At 34.5% G+C, this 17,323-nt stretch overlaps 1 protein-coding gene across 1 annotated transcript in view; it reads left to right on the top strand.

Moving 5' to 3' along the window:
* Positions 1 to 3,528: 3,528 nt before the first annotated feature.
* Positions 3,529 to 17,323, top strand: part of nompC (no mechanoreceptor potential C) — a 15,314-nt gene continuing 1,519 nt past the window's right edge. The window contains exons 1-10 of the mRNA XM_018537520.1: positions 3,529 to 3,858; positions 6,677 to 6,778; positions 7,141 to 7,257; positions 9,051 to 9,251; positions 10,357 to 10,740; positions 11,215 to 11,535; positions 12,156 to 13,383; positions 14,313 to 14,488; positions 14,674 to 15,102; positions 16,237 to 17,254. Of these exons, the coding sequence (XP_018393022.1) occupies positions 3,529 to 3,858; positions 6,677 to 6,778; positions 7,141 to 7,257; positions 9,051 to 9,251; positions 10,357 to 10,740; positions 11,215 to 11,535; positions 12,156 to 13,383; positions 14,313 to 14,488; positions 14,674 to 15,102; positions 16,237 to 17,254 (4,306 nt within the window). The remainder of the gene's footprint in view (positions 3,859 to 6,676; positions 6,779 to 7,140; positions 7,258 to 9,050; positions 9,252 to 10,356; positions 10,741 to 11,214; positions 11,536 to 12,155; positions 13,384 to 14,312; positions 14,489 to 14,673; positions 15,103 to 16,236; positions 17,255 to 17,323) is intronic.

Raw genomic sequence — 17,323 nt, 5'->3', positions numbered from 1 at the left:
GTCAAGCGCTGAAATGTTTAGTCTCGACTCTGCTAATATATATGATATATCTTTTATGTATATATATATATATATATATATATATATATATAATTTAATAACTTATACATAAGTCAATGACTTTTTAAAAAATGAAAATGATTAAAAAATAAATCGAATTTTGGTTTTAAAAAAGTAAAAATATGATTGACTTATCAAACTGCCCATATATAACAAAAAATAATGGATATATAATAATCTTTATTATCAATATACGCGATTGCAATAGACGTTTCTTTTCTATTAATCTTATCAGTTCTTTTTCCGATCAATCTTTGTCAAGGTTTTCTTTCTATCTATTACACATATACTCACATAGCGGAAATGCACTAAACAGTTGTTGAATAAATTAGGAAGCACTGTCTAGTGATTTAGTGCGTTTAGAACAGAATATATTGCGAATAGAAATAACCTAACAGAAGCGGACCACTGCAATGCAGAGACCGCTTTCCCTCGCTAACTGATATTGTCAACGCGTAACGTCGCAAGACATTTGTAATACACTGATGATGTAATAAAGTAAATGCGAATACAAGATAAGCAGACAGTTATTAACACAAATATCAGTATTATATTATTGACATTGTTAACTATCTCCATTTACTTTTTTTTATCCAAAGTCAATATCAAACATTGTTTATATAAATAGAGAATGTATATACATTGCATTATGATGTCTACGATACATACTGACAAAAGATTATTAATTTTATTAAATTAGACTTTTACTAGATTAAAGATTAGTAATGCTCTCTTAATCTCATAATTATTATGAAAAATATGTAGGTATATTGCATTTTTTTACACACAAATATCTTTTAAATTTAAGTAATTAAATATTATTAACTATTTAGCTGTAAAATAAATTTATACTAAATTATATATATATATATATATAGATATATATTTTATAAGAATATTATTGTAATAGAATTGATTTATTCAAATAAGTTAATTTAACAATAATAAACTTATACCAAATATGACATATATTTTATAAGAATTATTATAGTAGAACTGATTTATTCAAATAAGTTAATTTAACAACTTTTTTCTGAGACACCACGAAATTATTTTTATTATTTACTCATTTTATCGCTTTAAAATCGTCTCGCAATTTAAATGACAATTTAAATTCGAATAATTCAGTATACATTATTGTCAGATGGTTAGCATCTAAACAGCATTATTAGCTTTGACAACAACAAACAAAGAACAATTGGCTACACTGTAAAAAATATAATGTTAATTTTAATTCAAAGACGTTGAGTGGATTTTCTGAGATATGCACAAATAATTAACATTTTATTTTTTACAGTGTATATGCGAGTTATTTTTTATATTGTGTAATAGACATAGTATACGTAGCAACTGAGCTTACACATTTCTATAAATAGTTTTAATCACATTCACTCTCAATTATCATCCGACACAGATAAACAGTATGTAAATGCATGAAAAACTGCCTGTATATAGGCAACGATCTACACATTATAAAAATTTTGTATAACGTAAATTATATACTTTTTCAATAATTATAATACCATACCTTTAGAGAGACCTTTTTTAAATTTTCTTTTTTAATACGTCAAGATATTTATCAAATGTTTCTTGATATTATTCAGAGTTAATTGGCTCATGGGTGTTTTGTTAATATCATACAATTTATCGCATTTTCATCACGCTACTCACATTTTCCTGTTCGTCGAAAATATACGCATTATCGGAAGAAAAAAAAAGCATGTCGGGAGAGCGAAAAATAGAGACCACGCACGAGCGAGTCTTTAGTCTCGGGCAAGAGAAAGCGAAGAGGAATAAAGGACGTTATTCAGAGCCGTGGCAGAGTCCAGTGGATTCAAGATAGACGGATAGCGTGCCTGCCAGCCTGGTCCGGAAGTCGCGTGTCGACGGCAGCCATAACAGCCCCTCCGCGACTCTCACCCTTCCTCCACCTGAACTACTACCTCCTGCTTGATTTCCTTACCTGCTACCAGCGACGACCAGCACGGCCTATCACGAATTCGCGTCTGTGTGCGCGAAATGTAATCCGTGCAGATCGAAAGTAGAGGAGTATTGGTGCAACGTACCCTAACGAACCGCGAGAACGACTCGGCGATTGGTCGATCCTGCCGAGCGAGCGAGGCCCGAAGGGAAGCAACCCTCTCTCGCCTCTTCTAAACTTACTCTGGGTTACATACCGTCTTCAGAATCGCTAGGCTGATCGTGCAGTTAACACTTATTTTGGTGCCGTTAACATTTTTATTTGATACAATTTACTAAATTAAAAATAATTAGTGCGTCAATTGCAAGAACTTATCGCTTGTGTCAAGACAATACTCTCTTACAAAACGCTAAGTCTAACGGAAGTCACTGGAAACATCATTACGGTTAAGGTTTAATTTTCTTCTCATGGTATTTGCGTTTGTAAAGAGTCCCTAGTCAACATCAACTAAAAGTTACATAACATAATATTATAATTTCTTAACAATATAAATGTAATATAACATTTAATATTACGTAACAGTTACATTGTAGAATGTGAAATTATAACATTAATATTATGTTACTTTTAGTTAATGTTGATTAATAGAGATAGCGTGATAAAAATACGATAAATAATTGTATGATATTAATAAACATCCATGAGCCAAATATCTTGACATATTAAAAAAGAAATTTCAGAAATCAATAAAACTTTAGGATATAATTACGAATTTTTATAGAATTTCCATGAATGATACAAAATATTATTTACAATTCTGTACCAATGTTACAGATATCGCGAGAAGATTTAACTTTAAACATAACAATCGTTTTCAGTGACTTTCTGCGTAACACAAACTAACATATTAATGTATATATATTAAGTTAATATTAAAATTCAACAACATAAATGTAGTATAAAACAGTTTCATAATTAAGCAGGAAATTATAACATTGTGTAACTTTGTTAGTTTGTGTTCTGCGGGTTCCGTTAAGTCGTGATCAGATAAAGATTGAAATTGAGATTGGATTGGAACTTAATTAATCAGAAGAAAGAAAACTAATCTCAAGTTTATATAATGAACCTTGCTTTGATTGGTTAAATTCCAATCCAATCTTAATCTTTAGTCTGATCACGACTTTACACTTATTTCGCATTTCCTATGAAAGTATCGCTTTACATGTATTATTTTGATAATATATTTGAAGAATATATTCTTCGCGTTTATTATCATAAATTTTAATTCTATGCGAAATTTTTTTCTATAAAATAAAGCTCTTTCTCATTTCTTGTTAGCTTTCAGAATCGCTCAAAACCGTTTAAATGTGAGCGTCGTCAAATCTTCCATTCTGCCAAGTATACGTCGCGCCAAACGGAAAGGTATATCTGTCCGATGGCCGTACAATTTCTCACTGTACCATACCATCTCAACAATTGTGTGCAATTTTGAACAAGAGTGAGTCACTCAAACGAATCATGCTACGCGGAGAGATACGTAGCATAGCATGAGCAGTAACAACAAGAAGCCACCAGGAGGCAAAGACGACAAGAAGAATCCCTCCAGCAAAGAGGACAGCCCGTCGGGCGGTAAAGACGATGGTGGGTCAGCCTCGACGGGAAGCAATGGCGGTGCGACTGCAGGAGAACCATCGCAGCCTGGAAGCAAGCCCAGCTCTGCCGGAGCGACCGCCAGAGAAGGGGCCCAAAGGCTGCTGGGCCTGGCAGCACGTGGAGAATGGGCCCCCGTGGACCAACTGCTCAAGACTCTGGAGAAGACGGTGCAGAGCGCGGGAGAAGATGGCTTCATTGTGCCGCTTGCAGGTGTCTTGGACACGGTTAGTTTTATTCGTATGTACTATACTAAAAAAGATGAAGAAGTTAAGAGGATAAAGGATATATTACACATATTTTTTAACAAAATGGAAAAATTAAATTAATAAATTTCGCTTGTTTTTTGCAATGCAAATTAAAATAAATAAACATTTTTTTAAAATTACATTTTTTTTGTATAATATAGGATCAAAAATGATTTTAAAAATGATATAAAAATTAGTAGGCGTGTTTTTAAAAATTAATTAAGATAAAATGAGAAAAGTTTTATTTAAACTATAAAATTGTATTGTTAAATAATATGAACTTTTTCGTAATAAACTGTTTCGTACATATACAACTTTTATTTTTATACATATATGAAAATTAGTAATAAATTTCAAATTTTGAAGTCGATCGCTCAAAGCATGAAGCTACTCGCGTCACTAAGATATGTTTCTGGCGCACAAAAGAAATTAAATTAAGAATACTCAAATAGATTTAATTAAAAAAATTTAAAAGTAATCAATTATTTTTATAAATAGTTGCGGAAGTAATGTTTCCATATATAAAATACATTCTTGTGTCGCAAAAGTGATCTATTTATGGGAAATTTTAGATACAGACAGTCGAACAATTGTAAAATGATCACAACAACAAACACATTTTCTTAAATAAAGATTTTTTATTTGCAGACGACGGGGATGACGCCATTAATGTACGCAGTGAAGGACAACCGCAGCGCGCTGCTCGATCGAATGATCGAACTTGGATCTGATGTGGGCGCCAGAAATAATGCAAGTATTGTGCGCGATAAATAAGATAAGTTATTTGCGAAAAATTGCGAACCGACCAGTCTTTTTCTTCTCTCATTCAAATCCTATTTGATTTAGCGAGTGATTTATCAATAGGAGAAGTAATTATTATCAATGAAAGACCTAATTATTCTCAAAAAAACTACACAGAAAGTTTACAAGTTATCTCCGTGTCTTGTTACATCATTAAATTCTATTTATCTCTATGTCTTGATACTTGTCCATCCTCAATAAAATTCAAGGAAACGTACATTATACTCTGTAAAATATAAATTACTTGTGAGAATAATATCCGGACGAATGATTGTTTTTCGAGATATTTTGTTTAAAACCAAGGTAAAAACATTTGATTCATCGTTCTTTGATTCATTGCCGTCGCGATAAGTTCTCGTGCTGGGATTACGTGGCACTGGCACGTAATAGCACCCGCGAAGGTGACGCGTGCCACGAAACGTGTACAGCTAATGATCAGGTCGCGATTTGTGCTAAGTCGAGTGACTAAGTCGGTAGGGAAAAAGATTGCGTGAAGGAGAGACAAGGTCAAGGGGCTTATGCTTACTGACCGACTGGACAAAGACGGGTACCCGTGTAAATGAATAAGTAGGCCGCCAAGTCAGCTAACTTATCAGCCATAACGAAAAAGGCTTTCGATCTTAAAGATAGATTAAAATATAATCGTTAAAAATCGTTAAAAAATTGTCCGTCAACTTCTATGTAATGGCACTTCATGCTTGACATCCCGGGCAGGGGTTCAATTATATGTAGCGCACTCGGTGCAACCTTCTGAAAGTCATTAAGAACGTCACCGCAAGAACTCTATAGTAAAATTTATCGATTTCAAGTATCCTACGCGTTAGGACGAAGTAGGAAAAAAGAAAAGAATGTCGCGTTATTTAAAGTCTTTTGCGTAGGCTGGAACGTGTATAGCCACAGGAAAAAGAACAATTTTTCTTTATCTAAAAATTTCGCTTGGGGGGAAGGGGTACATAGTTATTCGGATATATTTCTAAAAATAATTTTGTTAGACTATCAATATAATACGTAGAAAAATCGCAAGCATAATGAACAATGTAAAAATTTTGTTGAGTAGTTTAATATGAGGTTGCTAGGATGTCAACAATTTTTGCAGCATTTATATTTAAGATTTCTACACAATTATTTTGATGGTCCAACAAAATTATTTTTAGACCTGTATCTAGCTAAATTTTTAGATATTTCAGTAAATCATTCTTTCCGTGTGATTATACACGTTACAGTCTACGATTTACTTGATTTTAAATAATTTAAATAATCGATCATAACGCTTTTCCTTTTCCCATTCAAATCCTATTTGTTTTAGCGAGTGATTATCATTAGAAAAGTAATTATTATCAATGAAACGTAATCATTCAAAGAAACTACGCAGATAATTTATGGGTTATCGTGTCTTGCGACATGGTTAAATTCGATTTATCTTTATTGATATGTTAAATAAAATTTAACGATGTACTGGAGATAACCCAGAAACCGCGTAGCTCCTCTATAAAAAATACTATCAGATATTATATAATTATTATTATACTGATACGCGAAAATAAGCTTTCTTCATACGGTTCATATTACTCCTTTTACTTGTGTTAAGAGTGACGTGCTGTTAACTATGTTAGAGCATCACTTTGCAAACACGTGCAAGGCGTTGCATACTCACTACTATCGATCTACCGCTCCCACAATGATTCCAATATAATTTTCAAATAGCATGCTGATGTGCCGTGATCAGAAACTTGAAACCTGAACATCATAAGGGTCAGCCTGACGGGTGCGGCAGGGCAAAACTCATGGCTCCATTATCGTTGTACTTATTTCCATAATGTTATTCTCATATGTTGATTACCGCTAATTCAATAAAACTCCAAAAGAAATGAAAAGAATTTGGAGTTATTACTGAATTTGCAAATTCAGGATCATTGAATAAATTGATCGAGCTTTTTTGGAACAGACATTCAAAATAGACGTCTTTCAATGCATTTCATTGACACATTTTCTACAGGATAATTACAATGCTCTCCATATCGCTGCTATGTATTCGAGAGAGGATGTCGTTAAATTATTGCTGTCTAAGAGAGGTGTTGATCCTTATGCCACAGGAGGGGTACGAATAATTTTGTTTTGTTAAAAAGTAGCGATTTTGAAATAAAATTTATAATTGTATATAATGTAAGACTATATTTTGAAACTCTGATATTCTTTAGACAAGAGCTTATTTCGAGTTATTATAAACAATTTAATCTGCTTAGTCTCTAACTAATTTTAGATTTCAGTTTAGATTTTTTTTTTAGAATTTTAGCTTAGTCCTTTTTGGCTATTTTACTTGGTTTTTTGTGTTTAAATATTTAAACAATAAGACAATTGTGGATTCCCGAGTATTAGAATGCATATTAAATTCTATTTAAATTATCCTATTTAATAAACATCCGCAACTCTTGAATTATAATATATTCATATTGTTCGTAGCCAAGACAACAAACGGCGGTTCATCTGGTAGCATCAAGGCAGACGGGCACCGCTACGTCGATCTTACGAGCTCTCTTGGGTTCTGCTGGACGAGATATTAGGCTAAAGATCGACGGAGTAAGTAGCAACCCCAAAATAATCTCACAAAGCTGCATAAAGGCAAATGAAAACTTAATTAAATGCATCAGTTTGAGGGATCCAATATTGCCAGTTGAGTTCAATCCTTTCAATATAACAGAACGAGATAATAATGTGACACCATAAGGAGATTCATGTTGGCCCCGAAACTTCAAATTATAGACAAAGATAAAAATTTTTCTGTAATAACTGCGGCGTGATGCTCCCGTTTCGCGTTCGCGTTTCTCGCGTGACAGGTGCCGCGCGCCGAGAGATCGCTACCTGGTACCGAACGGCGCCATAACTCTTCTCCAGTTCGCTTTTTCCTCCTTGTCTTCCTTGCCCTTTGTCATACAATCTCGTCGCGATAGTACGACGCTACAGATTGAGGAGGAGTCCGGCCTCGTCGTCTGTATGAAAAAAAAAACAATAAGGATTTATGTTATATCGAGTATCGAGCTGATGCATATTTAGACGTTTGACATAAACACGAAAAACTTTCATGTCACGTATTACGATAATGCTTGTCGAAATACTTCTTTATACGAAATATTAACCCTTAGTACATATACGACTGCAGCATTTGTATTCTTCGCATTTCTTTTTTTTTAAATGCTAGAAACTTCTGACTAAACACTAATATAATTTCTATTATTTTTTTTAAATTCACATTTTTATAAATATAGATAATATTTTAAAGATATTAATGTACTGTGTATGTAAAAATCTTAATCACTTAATGATTTTTGCATACTTATAAAAATAATAAAGATTAACTCAGAACACGAACAATTTAGCTACTATGTATAACAAAAAAGGACTGGAAAATTATCGTGTGTATTAAACATTAATAAAGGTAAAGAAAACTAATGGCCAATGAGTGCATGAGTATTACAAATCGTTCACTAAGCGGCTACGTAGTAATTTAATGTAATTGGTTGGCTCCAAAAGGTAAGAATCAATCACATTCTACTTAGTACTGAAAGCATCTAATGAGCCGACTAAGAAGATTAAAAAAGTAAAAATACGTTATTTTCTCAATGCATTAATCAATTAGTTTTAATTTAAATCAATTTTATAATTTTGTCTCGGCTGTCTTCTAAAGATTATTGTTTATGTTGAGAAAAACCATTAGTGGTATGCACTGAGGACATATTAATTTATCATTCTTATTTAGAATTAAAGAGCACATTAATTTATTATTCTTTATTTACATCTATATATTCGAGATCAAGTTTATTTCTAATCCTCTTAATTGACTCGTATCATTGACCATCTTATTTTTCCTTATCTGCATTTACGGTACCGGACTTAATTAATTAATTATTAATAAAAATGTAAATCCCCACGTAAATATCTTTATGAGATTTTCTAGCACTTTCCGTAATTAATAATTATAAAATGCAGTGGAATTTATTTTTTTCATTTTATAATTAGAATTAACATTTGACATTCCTGAGAAGTTTCAGAAATATATATATATCTATTTTACATGAGTGATAAAATTATAAAATGAAATTAAGCATTATTTCTAAATTTTCCGAAAATAATGATTACTTTATGAGCTACCCAAATAAATTACAATTTTCAAATAATTTGATTACATTAATATAAATAATAATATATTAATAGAAATGATTAATGAAGAAAATTCAAAAACTTTTACATTTATACAATATTTTTAATTTTTCACGATTTCTTTTTCACCACATTACATAACCATGTTTGAATAGAGTACAAGAAGTCGGAGAAAAGATCGTTTTAATTTTTTTTAATTGTATCTTCCATCGCAGAAAGGAAAGATACCTCTTCTGCTAGCAGTCGAGGCTGGCAATCAGTCAATGTGCCGAGAACTTCTAGCACAGCAAGCGCCTGATCAACTTCGTGCTACTACGCCAGCCGGCGATTCTGCCCTGCATTTAGCCGCTAGAAGAAGAGACATCGATATGGTGCGGATTCTGGTGGATTACGGCGCGGCCGTCGACATGCAAAATGTACGTTAAATCCAAGCACGAAGATCCAAAGTAAAGTGAAATTGAACCGATAATAATCGGTATATACCGTTGAAACTTTGCCAATTATATACATAATACTCCCAAATTTGCTTCGAAACTCGCAAATTATACGTCGCGATGTAAATATAATACATTACAAACTTTCTACCATTTTCCCCGCATTTGGATAAGCTATGTATTTAATTATTCTCTCTATGATTTTATGACAGTCGGAAATTGCCATTTATTTCTTTTATCTTTTGAACGCGTAAACAATTTCAAATTTCCGAGATATGAATGTATGCGATACAATATAATTGTTTAATTAATTTCTGATAACATTAATGGAATTTTGATATTAGCTTACAAAAGTATTTATGTTATAATGTAATACGCTAAATATTATACGTATCACAACTACCCGATTCTATTTCAACCTAAATTTTGACCCTGCAAGGAAATTAAGTATAAAATTTGACAAGATCGATCGTACACGAAATAGAAGTGATGCACATGATAAATTACTAGAACTACGAAGTTATGTTTCGAAATAAGCAATAATTGAGAACAAGACGGTTGTAAAATTTACGACAAGGTTTTAAACTTCTTTAAAGATTACTTCAATTGTACTAACTACGTCCTCCTTAGAGAATTTTATGATTCTCTCTACAGTTTTTACTATCACGCAACAGTAATGTATATAATGGCTTTTAATTGAGTCGCAAAAATTTATGAGAACATGTATGTGTAAGAATAAGTGTTGACTAATTAATATCGGCAAGATTAAAATTTTTTTTTAACACTTACGTACATGGTACATTTAAGATATGACATATCAAAATAACGATAAAAGTTGAATTATTACTACACGTCAGTGCGATAACTTTTCTGTAGGAGTCACCGCTTAATTATATAATTTTCATTAATAGTATAGTCGAGGTCAAAAAAAGTGATAATTTTTCTAATTTTATTACCAAAATATAAAAGTTAAGATAAAAATGTATGAATCTGCAATCAACTTCAACGAAACTTATAAAATATACAATTGAGAAATATATAATTATTTAAAATATTTAACTGTCTAAAAATGTAACATGTATTTTAGGGCGATGGGCAAACTGCGTTACACATAGCGAGCGCCGAAGGTGACGAAACCTTAGTGAAATATTTTTACGGTGTCAGAGCCTCCGCCTCAATCACCGATCATCAAGATCGAACACCAATGCATTTGGCCGCGGAGAACGGCCACGCTTCCGTTATCGAACTGCTGGCCGATAAATTCAAAGCAAGTATCTTCGAAAGGACGAAAGACGGCTCCACTTTGATGCACATAGCATCGCTCAACGGTCACTCGGAATGTGCCACTATGCTCTTCAAGAAGGGCGTGTATCTGCACATGCCAAATAAACGCGGTGCTAGATCCATTCATACAGCTGCGGGATACGGACATGTGGGTATTATCAGCACTCTGCTGCAACGAGGAGAGAAGGTAAATGATCTGTTATCGCTATATAAACTATTATTATTATATGTAACTGAAACCGTACGATATACCTAATGGTACCTTTTTGATCATAATTACTTTGACAAATATAAACTTAATTTTTTAATGAACATAAATATCGTATATTTTAATTATTCTTCTATATTACTTTTAGATTGTTTTCTTAATATTTTTATCACAAATATCAACAAATTTAATTTTTATGCAAATTTAAGATATTTTGTAAAATTAAATAATTATATATAGCTCTAAGAATAAATCAAAAGAAAACAAATTATTAATGTGGTTGTTAGTGCGTAAAAATAATATATTTTATAACGATTAGATGCATCAGATATAAAAATGTATAACACGCCAACGTTTCAACCCTTCATGCTCTTCAATACGTTACAATAATAATAAGATATCTTTATATCTTTAAATGTCAAATTGTATGGAATTTCTTTTTTTTATACGCAGGTGGACGCTATAACTAACGATAACTATACGGCACTTCATATAGCCGTAGAAAGTGCCAAACCATCTGTCGTAGAAACTCTTCTAGGATATGGCGCAGAGGTACACGTGAGAGGTGGAAAACTTCGAGAAACTCCACTTCACATAGCTGCCAGAGTGCCCGATGGCGACAGATGCGCTCTGATGTTATTGAAATCTGGAGCAGGTCCCAATTTGACAACTGATGATGGCCAAACACCTGTGCACGTGGCAGCTAGCCACGGGAATTTAGCGACACTCCTTTTGCTCCTCGACGATGGCGGAGATCCGATGTTCAAATCAAAAGTACGTCGATAAAAAACAAGAAATAAAATCTACAATATTCAATTAAAGACCGTTTAATGTAACAATATAACTAATACGGATACAAAGCCTATAACAGTCTAGCTTGGATCTTAGTTGCTTATTGATATATAATTTCACGTGAATTTATATATATACTAATAAGTGTAGTCTTTCTAAACTGCGCGCCCCGAACGATTGTCGGTCTTGAAACGCAACTCTAATAAACTACCGCAGTATTATCACGAATTAAATTGATTGACATTGATTTAATAATTAATTGATGCTCTTTTGGCATCTTATCGATATTAAACTATATTAAAATCTGAAACTAATAATTCTTATTATGAAAAATATTATCTTGGCCGGAAGTCGAATCCGGATCACCTGCTTTATGCGCAAGTGTCCTAATAAAATCTAATAAATAAAATATAATTCATACAAATATGATCTCTATGTAATATTGTAATAATCAAACATATTAAGTATTCAACAATAAGTAAAATAAAAATTAAATATTTTTTTGCTATGTACTATGTAACAAATGTCATATACAATATCTTTTTCAAAATGATAACTGTTAAATAATTTCTATTTATTCTAAGATTTTTATCTTTCCTTAGAATGGAGAGACGCCCTTGCATTTAGCCTGTAGAGGTTGCAGGGCTGACGTGGTCAAACACTTGATAGAATTCGTAAAAGAAAAGAAAGGTCCGGAAGTGGCGACCGCTTACGTAAACAGTTTGACCAACGAAGGTGCCAGTGCACTCCATTATGCTGCCCAAATCGAACCTTCAGAAGTCGGCACCCCCGGCGATGATCGCGCAGTCGTCCGCGCTCTTCTTGATAGCGGTGCGGACGTCTCTCTACAAACCAGACAGGCCCAGGAATCGGCGTTCCATCATTGCGCGCTTGCGGGCAACAATGAAGTTCTATCAGAGATGATCAGTCGTATGCCAGCTACAGAGGTGCAAAAAGCCTTAAACCGACAGAGCGCCGTGGGTTGGACGCCATTGTTGATCGCAGCTCATCGGGGTCATATGGAACTAGTAACCACACTCCTCGCTAATCACGGGAGGGTAGACGTGTTTGATCTCGAGGGCAGATCTGCTCTTCATCTAGCTGCCGAGCATGGCTACCTTCAAGTCTGCGACGCGTTGCTGGCGAACAAGGCCTTCATAAACTCCAAGTCGCGCGTTGGAAGAACCGCCCTGCATCTGGCTGCCATGAATGGCTATACGCATTTGGTACGGTTCCTCGTACAGGATCACGGCGCCGCAATAGACGTGCTCACTCTGAGGAAGCAGACTCCCCTTCATCTGGCAGCGGGAGCGGGTCAGTTAGAGGTCTGCAAATTACTTCTAGAACTTGGTGCCAGTATAGATGCCACCGATGATCAGGGACAAAAACCAATTCACGCTGCAGCTATGAATAATTATGCCGAAGTGGCGCAACTCTTTCTGCAGAGGCATGCTAGTCTCGTGATGGCCTGCACCAAGGATGGCAATACTTGCGCTCACATCGCCGCCATGCAAGGCAGTGTCCGAGTAATCGAAGAACTGATGAAGTTTGACAGGCAGGGCGTAATAAGTGCTAGGAATAAACTAACTGAAGCGACTCCTCTGCAACTGGCAGCGGAAGGTGGACATGCCGAAGTCGTGAAGGCTCTGGTTAGAGCTGGTGCATCTTGCGCTGACGAAAATCGTGCGGGTTTTACTGCGGTTCACCTGGCGGCTCAACACGGCCATGGTCAGGTACTTGAAGTGATGAGGTCGTCGCAATCTCTTAGGATATCCAGTAAAAAGCTCGGTGTTACCGCACTTCACGTTGCTGCTTACTTTGGACAAGCCGGTGAGTACAAATCTTATAAAATAATTGTATAATAACACTAGTATTATAAATACTTTACAAAAAAATTACGTGATCGAACCAGTTAAAATATTTCTTATAGATTTTTGAATCTGTAAGAACTAAAGTATCTAATATAAGACTAAAAATGATGCTGCAAATCCAATTTTTCCAGCATAAAATAATTGATTGACGTGTTTTGTCACATTAAATCTTAATTATTTCAAAAACCTGACGTGTTAGTGAAATTTAATTTGTGATACTGTTTTCAGCATTTACAAGTCTATTTAAAAAACACCTTATTTGGTTCAAAATAATAAAATTAATTTTTCTATATAAACTATAATGTAATTATTATATTAATAATTTATAAAATGACTTTTTATAAAGTCTTATCTACGCAATATAAAAGAAATAGAATTAACAAACTTTATATGAATTTTTATCTTAACAGAGTTACATGAAGACTATTTTTAAATTAAACTGCGGAAGATATTTTATAGATAAGCATGCTAAATATCTTTAAAATAATTGTAAAAAAATTGACGGATCTCATTCAAATTTAGTGATAGCTTTTTCTAATTATTTCAACACTGACGCAGTGACATTAAACAACAGTAAATATCGTTCGATATTATCGTTAATTAGTAATAATCCATACATACTATCTATACATAATTCATGCACAATTGTATTTGTGTATAAATTAAAGCTAATTATTGATAAATATTAATGGTGAAATATAATTAGAACCGAAAGAAAAGCTATCACTAAATTTGAATATATTAAGATATAGCTACCTGTCGTTACTATCCAAAACATCATTTTAAAGACAGTATATATTAGCTGCTATAAAATAACACAATTTTAATTGTATTTCTCATAAACTCTTTGTATCTTTTTATTGTAAAAAAAATTGGTTTTGATTCTAGATACGGTTAGAGAACTGCTCACTCACATACCCGGAACTGTGAAATCCGATCCACCAACCGGAGGATCTTTGGTAGGAGAATTAGGGGCTGAATCCGGCATGACTCCTCTTCATCTGGCTGCCTATTCTGGAAACGAGAACGTCGTACGACTTCTTCTCAATTCTGCGGGGGTTCAGGTACGACTTAAACGATAAATTGTATTACTAATGATATCAATCGAATTTGTCTGATCGTAGTTTATTCGAATGATATTCTCTTTGTAAAAATATTTAAAAAAAAAGTTTTATGTGCTTTTTAAGATAATGATCTTGACAAAAATTAGAAAACATTTTGACTGAATATGAGGATATTCTGATCGAAGGTAGACGCAGCGACAACTGAGAACGGCTGGAACCCTCTACATCTGGCTTGTTTCGGTGGTCACATAACTGTCGTGGGTCTGCTTTTGAGCAGATCAGCAGAATTGTTGCATAGCGCAGATCGTTACGGTAAGACCGGACTGCACATCGCGGCAACTCACGGACATTATCAGATGGTGGAGGTTCTTTTGGGCCAGGGAGCGGAAATAAACGCAACTGATAAGAACGGTTGGACACCGCTGCATTGTGCGGCACGTGCCGGCCATCTGGACGTTGTGAAGTTGCTTGTGGAAAGTGGTGGGTCTCCGAAAACCGAGACGAATCTCGGCTGCGCACCGATCTGGTTCGCCGCTTCCGAGGGTCACAACGATGTGCTGAAATATCTCATGGAGAAGGAGCATGATACGTATGCTCTGATGGATGATAGAAGGGTAAGATATCCGCTCTGATCAGCGAAAACTCTTTGAAGCAATAAAATTTTGTAGAACGAAAAGTTTTGCTCAAATGTTAAATTTTCAAATTGCATTTTAAATTATTATTTTTTTATTTCATACGGTATAAAAAAATTATAGAAAAAATAATTGCTCGTAAAAACTTATTATCTAATAAAACCGTTTGTTTTTTCCAAACTTTTTATTTTTGATATGTGGAAGGATGTTTATCTATAAAATATTTTTTACAATTTAAAATATATTCCTTAATATTAAAAAAATATTCTTCATATTTTATATATGTGTACAAAATACACACACACACACACACACACACACACACACACACACACACACACACACACACACACACACACACAATATAACATAAAGAATATTTTTAATCGCAGAAAAAATATATATTATTAGAGAAAATTTATATAAAATTTGTTAATTCAATTTTTTTGCATCACAAAAGAATGATTTTATAATCATTTAAAACTAAGCTAAATTTTTGAAAGTTTCGTACACTATTCGTTTCGTGAGATTAAAAGATATACAACGTTTAGAAACATATACATTTCGAAACTGAAGTAAGGAATTTGCTCTTTAATGTTGAGTACGCACGCGAAATGAATTAAGTCGGTTTCGTAGACGAAAATTTATTGATAATATGCATGTGTAGTTTTAATAATTTTAAAACGAGACAGGAAATACTGTCGCATAAAATTCCGCAGTTTCATTGCGGAAAGCTTTATCTTAGAACAGTTATTTACAAGTAGGCTTCACAATAATTAATCAGAATATCGATTTAGTGATTAAAGTCACTACATTTACAAAATACACACATACACATGAGAATATTGATATTTATTATGATAAATTGAAGTATCATTAATCTTAAAGTAATATAATTTTGAAGCACGACAATAATTTTATTTAAAAGCATAAAATTTTTAATAATAAATTTACATAAATTTATCATATATGTAAAATAAAATTTGTTATCTGTCTCAGAGATTTGGTGCAGGTAAATAATTGTCACAACAATATCCAGAACACAGAATTGCAGGAAGTTTCAATTCTTTTGAATTCAATTTCTTAACTTTCGAACAAACTGTGTTACGTTTACAGTTCGTCTACAACATGATGGTCTGCAGCAAAAGCCATAACAACAAACCGATCGAAGAATTCGTCCTGGTGTCACCCGCGCCAGTCGACACTGCGGCAAAATTATCCAACATCTACATGAAGCTTTCTGAAAAAGAAAAAGAACGTGCTAAGGATTTAATCGCGGCCGGGAAACAGTGCGAAGCAATGGCCACCGAATTGCTGGCTTTAGCGGCGGGCGCCGACTCGGCCGGCAGGATCTTGACGTCGATGGATCGCAGGAATGTCGAGTTCCTGGACGTGTTGATTGAGAACGAACAGAAAGAGGTGATTGCGCATACCGTAGTGCAGCGCTATCTCCAAGAGTTGTGGCAAGGTAGTCTGAATTGGAACGCGTTCAGGACGATCCTGCTGTTCATTGCCTTCATCGTGTGCCCGCCGGTCTGGGTGGTGTTCGCCCTTCCGCTCGGCCACAAGTACAATAACGTGCCCATCATCAAGTTCATGTCGTATCTCACGTCGCACATCTACCTGATGGTCTTCCTGTTGCTGGTTGGCATCACGCCGATCTATCCAGTGGTGAGACCCAGTCTGATACCGTACTGGTACGAGTGGTGCCTGCTAGTGATGCTATCAGGACTATTGCTATTCGAACTGACGAATCCCAGTGACAAAAGCGGCCTCGGCTGGATCAAGCTGGCGGTGTTGCTCTTCAGCATATTCGGTGTTGCGTTTCACTTGATGGGATTCGTAATCGTCGATAGACCATACTGGCCGACTCTTCTCTACCTGAGAAACCAGCTTTTTGCCCTCAGTTTCCTTTTAGCTTGCGTGCAAATCCTGGACTTCCTGTCATTTCATCATCTGTTTGGGCCGTGGGCCATCATCATCGGTAATCTCATGAAGGATCTCGCGAGGTTTCTCGCGGTGTTGGCGATCTTCGTCTTCGGCTTCTCTATGCACTTCGTCGCGCTTAATCAGGCGTTCAAGAATAATTCGCCGGATGCGCGCGTGGAGAATAGAAAGAAACCATTCGCCGACGGTAAGTTCGAAACACATCGCTCTCATTTCTTCAATCTTCTCGTCCTCTCCTTCTTTAGCCTTCTATCCT

This window comes from Cyphomyrmex costatus, unplaced genomic scaffold, assembly GCF_001594065.2.
Source record: "Cyphomyrmex costatus isolate MS0001 unplaced genomic scaffold, Ccosl1.0 scaffold1754, whole genome shotgun sequence".
In the NCBI taxonomy this organism is placed as follows: Eukaryota; Metazoa; Arthropoda; class Insecta; order Hymenoptera; family Formicidae; genus Cyphomyrmex; species Cyphomyrmex costatus.
This window is presented reverse-complemented; position numbering and strand designations above follow the sequence as displayed.